This window comes from Branchiostoma floridae, chromosome 9 (genome assembly GCF_000003815.2).
Source record: "Branchiostoma floridae strain S238N-H82 chromosome 9, Bfl_VNyyK, whole genome shotgun sequence".
NCBI classification, from domain to species: Eukaryota; Metazoa; Chordata; class Leptocardii; order Amphioxiformes; family Branchiostomatidae; genus Branchiostoma; species Branchiostoma floridae.
Window position 1 is genome coordinate 22169376 of NC_049987.1, and position 14696 is coordinate 22184071.

Below are 14696 nucleotides of genomic sequence, written 5' to 3' on the forward strand. Positions count from 1 at the left end.
TGTAATATGTCAGCCGCAGACCTATTAACCTGTTGTAATCATCGGGGGTGGGAGGGGGCGAGCCGAGCATGGCAAAGGTGGGCATGGGGGGTTTACAAACATACCTTGTGCGGATGGATGAAGAAAACGGGATCATAGTAATTACTAGTAGTACCCTCCTTCCCTGACTTTCAGAGCGGCGTTTCATCTTTTCATACCCCCGTCACATTAGGCGAAAATCGTTCGGACGACAATTCTGCGAGCTCTAAATGGCATTTTCGTGAGTAAGACGTCCGATGTTCTCACGATCATCCCGCGATTTTTCGGGATCGCCGGCGATTTTCAAGGCTCGTACGATGGTCGCTTGGCCTGGAGGAGTCATGCCGTCGCAGGTAGTAGAAAGCAATAAACATACTTTGCAGTGGGATCAGGATGTGCAAAATACATAAGTTAGTCGAGCAACTGGAAACGTTTCGAAAACGATAAGCAGACGTGTCAGATAGAATCCATTGACGAAAGAAAGCGGATGCAATCTGGCGGTTTTCAATACTAGTCTAGTTGCTCGAGTAAGTTTATATCTTGTTACCTGGATGGCTAACTTTCATTGATGATACACGATATGGAAGTGCTTCGGTTGTTAAAAACCCATAAAAAAACCCATGAAAACCCAAGAAATAAAAGACTAGGAGTTGAAACCTTTACGTCTCAAATCCTCTCAATGTCGACCATGAAAATTACTTGCTAAACAGAGCATTTCTAACACTGCCGTTTTTCTGTGTCAATCCAAGAAGGTTATATGGTCAATCAAAGTTGATGGTGAAAATTTTACAGCTACTGTAAACCGGATAAAGTTTTTTACCTGAAAATGTAGACAATTGAAAATTCTGACATTGTACATATATAGTGAAAATTACATGGTAACTCACTACATTGTGTTTTTTTAAAAGCTAGTGCAAAACCCCCAACAGAGCCCCAATCTCCACAGGCACAGTCATCACCACACACGAGCCCCGGTAAAATCCAATTATTACGTTCTGGTCTTTAATCATAGAGCCGAGCATTCTTAATCTTTTCCTAGGCAGCAAATCTGCTTATGAGTTCCTTGTGTAAACAGTTTGCATAAACAAGATCCGCACGTGGCTCGTTCACACTGGGTTCACACAGACCATGAATGTGCAAAGGGTAACAATATAGGCAAGGCAAATGTAGTCCCATAGCATGTTGATTAAGGTAGGAGGAACCTCTTGTATCCTTGACCAGAAGTCCTACTAGGAGACGAAAACTCCGAACAAGAAACCTGCATCTACTGGGGCCGTCTTACACGTTGCATATAATTCTGTCCCTGTAGACGAGAGGGTGCAGAAGGAATTGCACACCCCTCCTTCACCATAAAAAGTCATGTGCAGGTCAGGCAAACAGGTTGCCGAACCCACGGGCAAGTGCCTGTTTGCCTGCTCATCTGTTGAAAAATCGAAAGGAGAAACCAAAGGTTAGACATCCAGGTTACAAGACACACCAAAAAGCAGTTACTCAAGCAACTGGATGTGATGTTGGAAACGGTCAGACGTTTCAGATCAGACAACCATCCGGTGTCTTTCGTCAGGGACACTGGAGAAATCTTGTTGGAGGGAGTTGTTATATCCTACCTGTGAATTGGTATGCAAGAGAGATCTAGTTGGAGAACAGGTTCATCCTTACTGTGAATTAATGTGCTATGTAGTCGACTAGTCCCAAAGCCTTTGTGAGGCTGTAAGAGTAGTGGTTTGTTATCCACTGTATCTACTGCGTACTTGTGTATATTGAAAGGCGTAGCCCATCCTAATCTCCAAGCAGATCCTAAAATGGCATAAGAGAGTACCAAACTGGCCAAGGAGTGTAGTCGGCCAAAAGGTGTCCATTTGCCTAGGCCGGCTTCACTCCTTTGCCAGCTTTTGATACTACCTTATGCTACCGAAGGATCTGCTTGAAAGATTAGCCCATCCCTCTCCTCCCACCGCCTTTTACCTCCCCTATTAAAGTCGGTACCCAGTGGCATAACATGTATCAAAGCTGGCCAAGGAGTATATCCGGCCAAAGGGAGTCAGCCGACCAGCTTTGATACTATCTTATGCCACTGGTAAATCTGCCTGGAGACCCATTTTCCAACCTGGGTGTAGACTATAGTGAGGAAAATCATGCACAGCGACTTTCCCAAGGTCACAACATTGGTGGCATGTTAGGGGATCCAAACCAAGGACCCTAGGGATCTGGGCCAAACAACCTAACTGGAAACAAAGGAAAGGAAAATGAAGAAATTACAAGTAATACCCCTTTCCACCAAGGTGGTGATATTTGAGCATTCAAAACTCCCATGTGTCTTTCAAAGGAAATTCTTAATTAAATAAAGAAGTGCATTTTATAAGTTTCATTGTCAAATCATACTTTTATATCATAGATCATATCCCAATTATAAAGTCATAAATTATACAGTTAATCAGTTTTGATAAAGAGGACATAAAAAAGGACAAAAGGTGACCAGTTTAGGAGTTTTATTCTTATCTTCATTGTTTCTGCATAAAACTAACGTTATATCTCTGGTACCCCATAGCAGTTTACTCTATATACATAGGAGCTGCATACAACCAAGGCTATTACCAGCAATTTCTTTTTTATAATATCTTCCTGTACCAATGTTCAGGCATTATGATTACATGTACCACAATATTTAATGACATCTCTATGCAACATTCTTGAATGTAGTACAGAGTCTACAGAACTGAAGCTTCCTTTGTCTTAAATTCATGGCAGCCTCCCGATATTGCACCATCTTATTTACATCAGAAAGGAAAAATGAAGAAATAATTTATATCAGTAAGTTGATTGGACGGTAATGACCAACAGGTTAAAGTTCGGTAATAACCTTTCACTTTAAGTTCATTAGAGGGTAATGACCTGTAGGCTCAAGTTCATTGGAAGGTAATGACCTTCAAGTTAAATTTATTGAAAGGTAACTGAACTGACTGAAAGGTAATGACCAAATTATTTGAAAATAATGACCTTTAGGTTAAAGTTCACTAGAGGGTAATAAGGTTAAAGTTCACTGAAGGGTCAAATGAGGTCAAAGTTCATTGGAAGGTGATGACCAGGTTGCCCCCGTTGTTGGCAGGTAAGACGTGCACCTGCTGCGCCTGGCTACAGCTGTACACCTGTCCATGTCCGAAGTACACCTGTCCTGGATGACTGTCATCAGGGGACCGTTCAACACTGTCAGGGGAGGGTCTAACGGTGCCAGGGGAGAGTTCATTGTTGTCTGGAGAGGGTAGCTCCTGGTACTGGGACAATTGGACGACAGGAACCGGCAGGTATCCACCAATCAGAGGCATGACCTCCAGCAGAACCTCCTTGGTTGTCATGGTAGCGGTCGGCATGGAGACGACCCCTGAACTCTTGCCGCACACAGCCCACATGGTGTTGTCTGCCAGCACTGGAAAAGGTTTGACATAACCCTGGTTACTTTAGATTATATAAGGGAGAAACTAAATACATGTCAATGTTTGACACATCTTTGAAGTCTAATAATAGTGTCTTTCTGTTTATGACTCTCTTTCTTCTCCATCCCCATTTTCAAAGAGTTAAGAGATGCTACATATGGTATATTATGCCAGGTGATTATACCAGATATATTGATACAGATACATGTAATGGATATGGCTAACAGGCTTAGTAACAGCAGCTTTTTCATCAGCAACAATTTTTTGGGGGGGCAGATATGATTGTTATGAAATGCGTGAATCACTTTAACCTCTACTAAAGGATAGTGGATAATATCTGAAACGTCTGACCGTATCCAAAGTTGCTTGAGTAACTGTTTTTTGGTTTATCTTATTACCTGGATGTCTAACCTTCAAAGAAGTACTCACCCTCGTACATGAGCGGTACCGAATCTGTGTCCTGTCTGTCCACAGGTTGGGATGTGGAGGTGATGAGCAGTCTCAGGGGACATAAAACTCCTGCCTGGCACTTCTCACTACCTGTGGGGGTCTCTACTGTCGTCTCTACCTGGTACAGGGTCTGGAATCAACAAACAAATAAATAGATAAACAAATAAATACAAACAACATAATGATGACACAAAACTGTAGCCAGGCACTTCTCACTGCCTTTTGGTGTCTCCACTGTCGTCTCTACTTGGTACAGGGTCTGGAGTTAACAACAAAAAAACAAACAAACAAGTGAATAAACAACATAGATGACACAGGACTCCAGCCTGGCACTTCTCACTACCTGTTGGGGTCTCCACTGTCGTCTCTACCTGGTACAGGGTCTGGAGTCAACAAACAAACAAATAAACAAACAAGTAAATATAAGCAACACCGATGACACAGAACTCCAGCCTGGCACTTCTCACTGCCTGTGGGGGTCTCAACTGTCGTCTCTACTTGGTACAGGGTCTGGAGTCAACAAACAAACAAACAAACAAGTAAATATAAGCAACACCGATGACATAGGACTCCCGCCTGGCACTTCTCACTACCTGTGGGGGTCTCCACTGTTGTCTCTACCTGGTACAGGGTCTGGAGTCAACAAACAAACAAACAAATAAACAAACAAGTAAATATAAGCAACACCGATGACACAGAACTCCAGCCTGGCACTTCTCACTGCCTGTGGGGGTCTCAACTGTCGTCTCTACTTGGTACAGGGTCTGGAGTCAACAAACAAACAAACAAACAAGTAAATATAAGCAACACCGATGACATAGGACTCCCGCCTGGCACTTCTCACTACCTGTGGGGGTCTCCACTGTTGTCTCTACCTGGTACAGGGTCTGGAGTCAACAAACAAACAAACAAAGAAGTAAATATAAGCAACACCGATGACACAGGACTCCCGCCTGGCACTTCTCACTGCCTGTGGGGGTCTCCACTGTCGTCTCTACCTGGTACAGGGTCTGGAGTCAGCAAACAAACAAATAAACAAACAAATAAGTAAATAGACAAACACATAGAAACAATGTAACGGACACAGAACTCCAGCCTGGCACTTCTCACTACCTGTGGGGGTCTCCACTGTTGTCTCCACCTGGTACAGGGTCTGGAGTCAACAAACAAACAAATAAACAAACAAATAAGTAAATAGACAAACACATAGAAACAATGTAACGGACACAGAACTCCAGCCTGGCACTTCTCACTACCTGTGGGGGTCTCCACTGTTGTCTCCACCTGGTACAGGGTCTGGAGTCAACAAACAAACAAACAAGTAAATATAAGCAACACCGATGACACAGGACTCCCGCCTGGCACTTTTCACTACCTGTTGGGGTCTCCACTGATGTCTCGACCTGGTACAGGGTCTGGAGTCAACAAACAAACAAACAAACAAGTAAATATAAGAAACACCGATGACACAGGACTCCCGCCTGGCACTTCTTACTGCCTGTTGGGGTCTCAACTGTCGTCTCTACCTGGTACAGGGTCTGGAGTCAACAAACAAACAAACAAGTAAATATAAGCAACACCGATGACACAGGACTCCCGCCTGGCACTTCTCACTACCTGTGGGGGTCTCCATTGTCGTCTCTACCTGGTACAGGGTCTGGAGTCAACAAACAAACAAACAAACAAGTAAATATAAGCAACACCGATGACATAGGACTCCCGCCTGGCACTTCTCACTACCTGTGGGGGTCTCCACTGTTGTCTCTACCTGGTACAGGGTCTGGAGTCAACAAACAAACAAACAAAGAAGTAAATATAAGCAACACCGATGACACAGGACTCCCGCCTGGCACTTCTCACTGCCTGTGGGGGTCTCCACTGTCGTCTCTACCTGGTACAGGGTCTGGAGTCAGCAAACAAACAAATAAACAAACAAATAAGTAAATAGACAAACACATAGAAACAATGTAACGGACACAGAACTCCAGCCTGGCACTTCTCACTACCTGTGGGGGTCTCCACTGTTGTCTCCACCTGGTACAGGGTCTGGAGTCAACAAACAAACAAATAAACAAACAAATAAGTAAATAGACAAACACATAGAAACAATGTAACGGACACAGAACTCCAGCCTGGCACTTCTCACTACCTGTGGGGGTCTCCACTGTTGTCTCCACCTGGTACAGGGTCTGGAGTCAACAAACAAACAAACAAGTAAATATAAGCAACACCGATGACATAAAACTCCAGCCTGGCACTTCTCACTACCTGTTGGGGTCTCCACTGATGTCTCTACTTGGTACAGGGTCTGGAGTCAACAAACAAACAAACAAGTAAATATAAGCAACACCGATGACATAAAACTCCAGCCTGGCACTTCTCACTACCTGTTGGGGTCTCCACTGATGTCTCGACCTGGTACAGGGTCTGGAGTCAACAAACAAACAAACAAACAAGTAAATATAAGAAACACCGATGACACAGGACTCCCGCCTGGCACTTCTTACTGCCTGTTGGGGTCTCAACTGTCGTCTCTACCTGGTACAGGGTCTGGAGTCAACAAACAAACAAACAAACAAGTAAATATAAGCAACACCGATGACACAGGACTCCTGCCTGGCACTTCTCACAGCCTGTGGGGGTCTCCACTGTTGTCTCTACCTGGTACAGGGTCTGGAGTCAACAAACAAACAAACAAAGATAACAAGTGAATAGACAAACAAATAAATAGAAACAATGTAAAGGACACAGGTCTCCTGCCTGGCACTTCTCACTGCCTGTTGGTGTCTCTACTGAGGTCTCTACCTGGTACAGGGTCTGGAGTCAACAAACAAACAAACAAACAAACAAATAAATACAAACAATGCTTGTGGGGGGTCTCCACTGTTGTCTCGACCTGGTACAGGGTCTGGGGTCAACAAACAAACAAACGAACAAGTAAATACAAACAACATTGATGACAGAGAGCTCAAGCTTGGTTCTTCCCACTGATGTCTCTGTGATAAAGAAAATGCACAGTACATATAGCTTTAAACTCTGCAATGGTAATGTGTAAGTAAAATTTGGTCTTTTCTATATGCATAAAGTCATCACTACAAATTTCAGTGCTATCAACCAAAAATAAAGGAGACCTTTGCATACAACACTGCAAACTTTTGCGGGGTAGGTTGATTGTTGTTGATACTGTTGTTCCATACCTTAAAGCTGTTCATTGTAAAGCTGTAGTTGTAGGGAGTCTGCTGCTGTGATCCCTGCAGACAGTACTGCAGAGAAAACCTGCAGCTGAGCTGCGGCAGTCCCTGCAGTTCTTCTGGGTGCAGCTGCCACAGGTACGACACGGTCTGGTCCTTGTATACAATCTAGGTGGGGGGGAGAGGGCCTGTAAGAGTTAACATCTGCCACAGGTACGACGCGGTCTGGTCTCTGTACACAACATGGGGGGAGGGGGGCACATACGAGTTAAAATCTACCAAAGGTATGACACCATCTGGTCTCTGTACACAACCTGGGAGGGAAAAATGTTACAAAAGACTTCAATTGAAAGACCTCACACCAGTTTAGCTCACAGAAGAGCTAATCTTCCCTAGGTTGTGACAGAGAAGACCGACGCCACGTACAGTGTTTACAGGTTTATTGTACCAATGAATTTCCCCAAGCTCTTTTCGACATGTACCACATCCTCCTGTCCTAAGGACTGCAACCCTTTCCAGTTAAGTGTGCAAGTTTGAGGAGCAACAAAAGCTGGAATTCAAACTACCAACCTCTTACTGTCACATGTAAATGGTAGAAATGTAGAATATTAGACAATTGAATTTCTGTTCCTACACAAGGTTGATATGGTGTCCTTGTGGTTGGGGCTGTTTGTTTGTATTGCAAAAGTTTATTTTACAGGAGGGGGTGCTAGTCCTTTCTCCATAGCGCGCTCAAGGCACCTCCTCAAACACAGGACCCCAACTTTACATCCCTTCCAAAAGACAGGTGCAGAGATGCCCTGTTCCACAGGGAACTGGGGTCTCCCAGTTACCAACGAAATCAGAACCAGGAGCTCAACTGTGAGGCCGCAACCAGTTGAGCTACAGGAACATCCTAACAGTTAAGTAAGACATACACCTAAATAAGTAATCTCCAAGCAGATCCTACGGTAGCATAAGATACTATCAAAAGCTGGCAGAGGAGTGAAGCCATCTTAGGAGAGTGTTTCGCTACAAGGCAAATGGACACCTTTTGGCTGACTACACTCCTTAGCCAGTTTGGTACTATCTGATGCCATTGTAGGATCTGCTTGGAGATTACTAAATAAGCACAGATAAAACTGACCATGGGGCTGTCTTGATGGAGCGGTGTCAATCTCACAGCCGTGTCACTGTCCTGCAGGTCACTGATGGAGAGGTCAGGGTTCTGTAGGTCAAACTTGGCACTGCTCAGGCCAACCACCTCCACATGCACAAACTTACTACAGAGGGAACACATGGGAAGAAGTAAAAGGTTATGATTATTGAAATCATAAATAAGTCAAGTAAGATGTCTTTCTCAACAGGCATATCATAAGACAAATAATGAGTAGGTCATGGTGTTGCACAGAAACCTGTTTTACTTAGCTCTAATTCTGCCTTTTTGGGGATCAAATTTGCACTCATGCCTGTACTAGTCCATTACACCATATTTTTCATTGACTCTCATTCTTCTGACTGAATTAATTACTTGTCTTATTTCCTCACATCCACCAAGTAGTCATTACAGAGAGGTTTGACTGTGCTAATCTGTATGTTTAATGTGTAATAACAAAATTTACATGCATCCAGGTGCCATTTATATGTACATGTATGTTGGACATAGCCAAAATTCTATGAAACACAAATTCAAACTGGTCATCATAGGCGAAGAGCACACTTGGAGGTTCAAATCAAATATTGTATCATGAACCATGCAAATATTTCTTGGAGATTAATGAAATAGATGAAAAAAATCAATATAAAGCTACCTGTCCCCTGCAGTGTGTAGCTGGTTCTTGGCCAGGAATGGATAGTGGAAAATGAAGGTCGTCTCAGGTTCATCTTTTACTAGTGGACTCTTAAAGGAGACCTGCAGAAACAAACAAAGTAAATCACAAGGAATGGTTGTTATTGGGATAGATAAAATATTTCTCATATACACTTGTTTTGTTCATTTTCTTAGAATATAAAAAATAACTGCCTGAGTCCCTGACTGAAGCTGTCGACTGTCTCCTGAGACGACAAGAGCCGAAGAAACAAGTTCCAGCACCGTCACTGCAGTAACTATCACAGATAAAGGAGCAGTGAGTTGTCTAGATTTATCATTGAATGCTTCCTAAAAAGAAGGTAAGCTAAAACTAGTAAAAGTAATGTGAGAACAATGGACAATCAACAGAAACTGAACTGGATAACCTGGCAGCATGCTTTGTTGTTTACAGAAAGAGTCAATTACATAACTGGAAAAAAGATAGACCCTAGCTCATCCAAACATTTTTATCATCATCTTGCCGTGGTCTACAGTCAGTGCTTCATGTACCTTGTTTTCCAAATTGGTCTACCATGATAAAGAGTCCACACGACTGAACAACAAACATTTTCAATTATCCATGGTCTGCAGTCAGTGCTTTGTATAACGTTAGTTCTCCTTTATCCGTTGGGTAACCTATTTCCGTTGATTTTAAAACAGGTTATGTACAGATATCAAGTAAACGGAATTTCGTTTAAAACTGCAGTATTTTCAGGATATTGCAGCTTGAAACCAACACACGTTGACAAAATATCCGTACATACCCTGTTTTAAAAACAATGGATAAAGGTTACCCCACGGATAAAAGTGAACTAGCGTTACCTTGTGTTCCACATTGGTGGCATCTCCCTCCTGTCCAGCCAACCCCAGGTCAGGGATCTCCGCTGTGGCCCAGACGGTCAGCTGGAGACGATGGTACGCCTCTACAGTGGGCAGCTTCAGGACCAGGCAGCCTCCATCCTCCTCTGACTGGTACTCTACATCATCTGGGGATTCATCTTCAGCTGTGGAGGAGAAGAAGTTAACACTGGTCAGATGTAGCATAAACATTTAGCTGGAGTCAAAGGTACGCCTCCACAGTCGGCAGCTTCAGCACCAGACAGCCTTCCTCCTCCTCTTACTGGTACTCTACATCATCTGGGGACTCATCTTCAGCTATGGAGAGGAGAAATTAACACTTGTCAACTGTTACAAAAACAGTCAGCTGGAGCTGATGGTTGGCTTCCACAGTGCTCTTATATTGTATTAGTGTACATATTTCTAATTCTGAATATAAACTTTTAAGTTATTGTGTCTTGTTTGGTTACCTTACAACTCTGGACTCAAACTTTGTAACCTGTATCCTGTTTAGTGATCTTTGAACTCTGCCCTCACCTGCATCCTGTTTGGTGACCTTCCCATGTCTGTCCTGTGGTGCCTGGAGGGTGAGTTGGGGGGTTGTGGAGAACCCTATCGTGGTGTCCTGTGGCAAAACGTGGTCACCTGTGCACACGGTCACCTGGATCTGCTGAGGGATTCCAGCCAGGAGGTCTGCAATGTACAATACAGGTGATCAATTAACAAGCATACTGCTATTAATAGGTGGTTCAACATCTCTTAATTGAACTATAACATGTTGATTCAACAGACTGAATGTTAAAAGTTTAAGACACTGGTCACTTAAGAATTGGAAAGTGTCACAGATACATGTACTGTTAAAAGGTAAAGATATTCTAATAGTCACTTAGTCACTTTTCAAGGCCACAGGGGCAGTGGGCTGTTATCCAATGCATGTGTCTATAGCATGGTATTTGAAATCAGTCAAGTACCCATGTTACATCTGGGTGGAGTGAGGAAAGTGATGGAAGGTGAAGTGCCTTTCCCAAGTGAACAATGTCTAGTAAGGAATGCCAGGATTTGAACCCATGACCAATTGATCTTGAAACTGTCCAATAACCAAGTCACTCAGCCAATTGACACAACAGATAATATCGAGAAAACGTATAAATTATAAAAAAAAAACCAGCACAGTATCTACCCTGTAGAGGTGTGAGCGTCACCGTCGGGTTCTGACTGGCGACTTCGTACGAGGATGGGGGCCAGATCCGGGAGGAGACAAACTCAGCACTGCTCAGTCTCAGGACTAGCTGTCGGACTGTGAACAGGCCTCGGCTCTCAACCTGAGGGAAGAGAAAAGTAGCTTAAACACTTTATCCAAAAGGTGTAAGGTACAAAAAAAGGATGGCAATGGTAAAACATGTCTACTGTAATAATATATAGTGACCACTCAAGGAACTTGAGAAAAATTGTCACAGTAGATGGGTGGTCACTATAGACAGGATTTTTTATGCTTGTGTCAGTGGTAAAATTTATCTAACCACCAAAAAGTGGCACTTACTAAAAATGCAGAGGTGGTGATAAATACAGACTTGACTGTACAGTATAAAGATAATGCATACTTCACAACATTCACTAATAATAACAGATTCAATGCAATCTACGCAAACTTTTGGCTAACTTGGCTAAAACAACACTTACAGTGGTGGAGAAGCAGATTTTATTGTCTCCAGGTTTCAGGGTAATGTTCCCGACCTCCAGGTTCAGGTCGCCCTCCTCCTTCACGACCTCCTGACCTTTGACCAGCGAGTGGGAGGAGTCCTGTCGCCGTAGAAACTGGCTGGCGCTGGGGCAGTTGATGCCCGACCAGTTCAGACTGCCGTCAGGTTTCACCTGGCACTCCGCCTGGACGTTCAAGTAGCTGGGGATCTGGGGACAGAGATGGAAAAAGATTCTCACATATGTCGATGAAGGTTTGATATCAAGGTAATAAGATACGTAAAACTCAAAACTCATATCACCATCTGGTCTTCCTTGTCATTGGATAATTTGCTTGGACTTTCAGGTAGCTGGGGATCTGGGGATAGGGATAGAAAAATTAATGTTCCTCCCATCATCTAGTCGATGAAGGTTAGACATTCAGGTAGCTGGAGGTCTGGGGAGAGAGATGGAAATGTCCTGTTAGTTTGAATCTAACACAGGATCTGGGGAGAGAGATGGAAATGTCCTGTTAGTTTGAATCTAACACAGGATCTGGGGAGAGAGATGGAAATGTCCTGTTAGTTTGAATCTAACACAGGATCTGGGGAGAGAGATGGAAATGTCCTGTTAGTTTGAATCTAACACAGGATCTGGGGAGAGAGATGGAAATGTCCTGTTAGTTTGAATCTAACACAGGATCTGGGGAGAGAGATGGAAATGTCCTGTTAGTTTGAATCTAACACAGGATCTGGGGAGAGAGATGGAAATGTCCTGTTAGTTTGAATCTAACACAGGATCTGGGGAGAGAGATGGAAATGTCCTGTTAGTTTGAATCTAACACAGGATCTGGGGAGAGAGATGGAAATGTCCTGTTAGTTTGAGTCTAACCCAGAAACTGGCTGGCGCTGGGGCAGTTGATGCCGGATACATTTAGGTAGCTGGGGATCTGGGAGTGAGATGAAAATTGCCTTCATATTTCGAAGTAAAACAGAATCACCTAATGTGGTGTTATTACAAACTTGATAAAGAAACTTTTTTTAACATCAAGTTTTGACATTCAGATAGCTGGAGATCTGGGGATGAAAATAGAAATGTCCTGTTATTTTGAATCTAACATAGAATCTTGTGATGTTGTGCCATTGTAAACTTGAACTGGGGCAGTTGATGCCGGACCAGTTCAGACTGCCATCAGGTTTCACCTGACACTCGGCCTGGACATTCAGGTAGCTGGGGATCTGGGGATGGAAATGTCCTGTTAGTTTAAGTCTAACACAGAATCCCCTTAAGTTATGTAATTGTAAACTTGATACACAGAGTCTGACTTTCTTCTAACATCCAGTTTTAATATTCAGGTAGCTGGGGATCTGGGGACAGAGATGGAAAAAGATTCTCACATATGTCGATGAAGGTTTGATATCAAGGTAATAAGATACGTAAAACTCAATATAGATATCACCATCTGGTCTTCCTTGTCATTGGATAATTTGCTTGGACTTTCGGGTAGCTGGGGATCTGGGGAGAGAGATAGAAATGTCCTGTTAGTTTGAGTCTAACACAGGATCTGGGGAATGAGAATGGAAATGTCCTGTTAGTTTGAATCTAACACAGGATCTGGGGAATGAGAATGGAAATGTCCTGTTAGTTTGAATCTAACACAGGATCTGGGGAGAGGGATGGAAATGTCCTGTTAGTTTGAATCTAACACAGGACCTGGGGATAGGGATGGAAATGTCCTGTTAGTTTGAATCTAACACAGGATCTGGGGATAGGGATGGAAATGTCCTGTTAGTTTGAATCTAACACAGGATCTGGGGATAGGGATGGAAATGTCCTGTTAGTTTGAATCTAACACAGGATCTGGGGATAGGGATGGAAATGTCCTGTTAGTTTGAATCTAACACAGGATCTGGGGATAGGGATGGAAATGTCCTGTTAGTTTGAATCTAACACAGGATCTGGGGAGAGAGATGGAAATGTCCTGTTAGTTTGAATCTAACTCAGGATCTGGGGAGAGAGATGGAAATGTCCTGTTAGTTTGAGTCTAACACAGGACCTGGGGAGAGGGAAGGAAATGTCCTGTTAGTTTGAGTCTAACACAGGACCTGGGGAGAGGGAAGGAAATGTCCTGTTAGTTTGAGTCTAACACAGGATCTGGGGAATGAGAATGGAAATGTCCTGTTAGTTTGAATCTAACACAGGATCTGGGGAATGAGAATGGAAATGTCCTGTTAGTTTGAGTCTAACTCAGGATCTGGGGATAGGGATGGAAATGTCCTGTTAGTTTGAGTCTAACACAGGATCTGGGGAGAGAGATGGAAATGTCCTGTTAGTTTGAGTCTAACACAGGATCTGGGGATAGGGATGGAAATGTCCTGTTAGTTTGAGTCTAACACAGGATCTGGGGATAGGGATGGAAATGTCCTGTTAGTTTGAGTCTAACACAGGATCTGGGGATAGAGATGGAAATGTCCTGTTAGTTTGAGTCTAACTCAGGATCTGGGGAGAGAGATAGAAATGTCCTGTTAGTTTGAATCTAACACAGGATCTGGGGATAGGGATGGAAATGTCCTGTTAGTTTGAATCTAACACAGGATCTGGGGATAGAGATGGAAATGTCCTGTTAGTTTGAGTCTAACTCAGGATCTGGGGAGAGAGATAGAAATGTCCTGTTAGTTTGAATCTAACACAGGATCTGGGGATAGGGATGGAAATGTCCTGTTAGTTTGAGTCTAACACAGGATCTGGGGAGAGAGATGGAAATGTCCTGTTAGTTTGAATCTAACTCAGGATCTGGGGAGAGAGATAGAAATGTCCTGTTAGTTTGAATCTAACACAGGATCTGGGGATAGGGATGGAAATGTCCTGTTAGTTTGAATCTAACACAGGATCTGGGGATAGGGATGGAAATGTCCTGTTAGTTTGAGTCTAACTCAGGATCTGGGGAGAGAGATAGAAATGTCCTGTTAGTTTGAATCTAACACAGGATCTGGGGATAGGGATGGAAATGTCCTGTTAGTTTGAGTCTAACACAGGATCTGGGGAGAGAGATGGAAATGTCCTGTTAGTTTGAATCTAACACAGGATCTGGGGATAGGGATGGAAATGTCCTGTTAGTTTGAATCTAACACAGGATCTGGGGAGAGAGATGGAAATGTCCTGTTAGTTTGAATCTAACACAGGATCTGGGGATAGGGATGGAAATGTCCTGTTAGTTTGAATCTAACACAGGATCTGGGGAGAGAGATGGAAATGTCCTGTTAG

General features: G+C 43.3%; 1 protein-coding gene and 1 long non-coding RNA gene across 2 annotated transcripts in view; both read right to left on the bottom strand.

Moving 5' to 3' along the window:
• Positions 1-3079: 3079 nt before the first annotated feature.
• The window catches only part of LOC118422313 (trafficking protein particle complex subunit 10-like), a 25551-nt gene continuing 13934 nt past the window's right edge, over positions 3080-14696 (bottom strand). The window contains exons 16-39 of the mRNA XM_035829832.1: positions 13482-13537; positions 12892-12947; positions 12551-12670; positions 11436-11663; positions 10936-11077; positions 10226-10448; positions 9741-9945; positions 8881-8981; positions 8217-8352; positions 7097-7258; positions 6660-6716; positions 6516-6572; positions 6270-6326; positions 6032-6088; positions 5889-5945; positions 5623-5679; positions 5381-5437; positions 5139-5195; positions 4996-5052; positions 4853-4909; positions 4607-4663; positions 4333-4409; positions 3879-4036; positions 3080-3442 (exon numbers count right to left, since the gene is read on the bottom strand). Coding sequence (XP_035685725.1) covers positions 3084-3442; positions 3879-4036; positions 4333-4409; positions 4607-4663; positions 4853-4909; positions 4996-5052; positions 5139-5195; positions 5381-5437; positions 5623-5679; positions 5889-5945; positions 6032-6088; positions 6270-6326; positions 6516-6572; positions 6660-6716; positions 7097-7258; positions 8217-8352; positions 8881-8981; positions 9741-9945; positions 10226-10448; positions 10936-11077; positions 11436-11663; positions 12551-12670; positions 12892-12947; positions 13482-13537 — 2650 coding nt within the window. The 3' untranslated portion in view covers positions 3080-3083. The remainder of the gene's footprint in view (positions 3443-3878; positions 4037-4332; positions 4410-4606; positions 4664-4852; positions 4910-4995; positions 5053-5138; positions 5196-5380; positions 5438-5622; positions 5680-5888; positions 5946-6031; positions 6089-6269; positions 6327-6515; positions 6573-6659; positions 6717-7096; positions 7259-8216; positions 8353-8880; positions 8982-9740; positions 9946-10225; positions 10449-10935; positions 11078-11435; positions 11664-12550; positions 12671-12891; positions 12948-13481; positions 13538-14696) is intronic.
• Positions 8215-9921, bottom strand: LOC118422554. The gene is made up of 3 exons (XR_004831929.1): positions 9741-9921; positions 8881-8981; positions 8215-8352 (listed from the first exon to the last, which is right to left on the bottom strand). It is a non-coding gene; the product is annotated as an uncharacterized LOC118422554 (long non-coding RNA).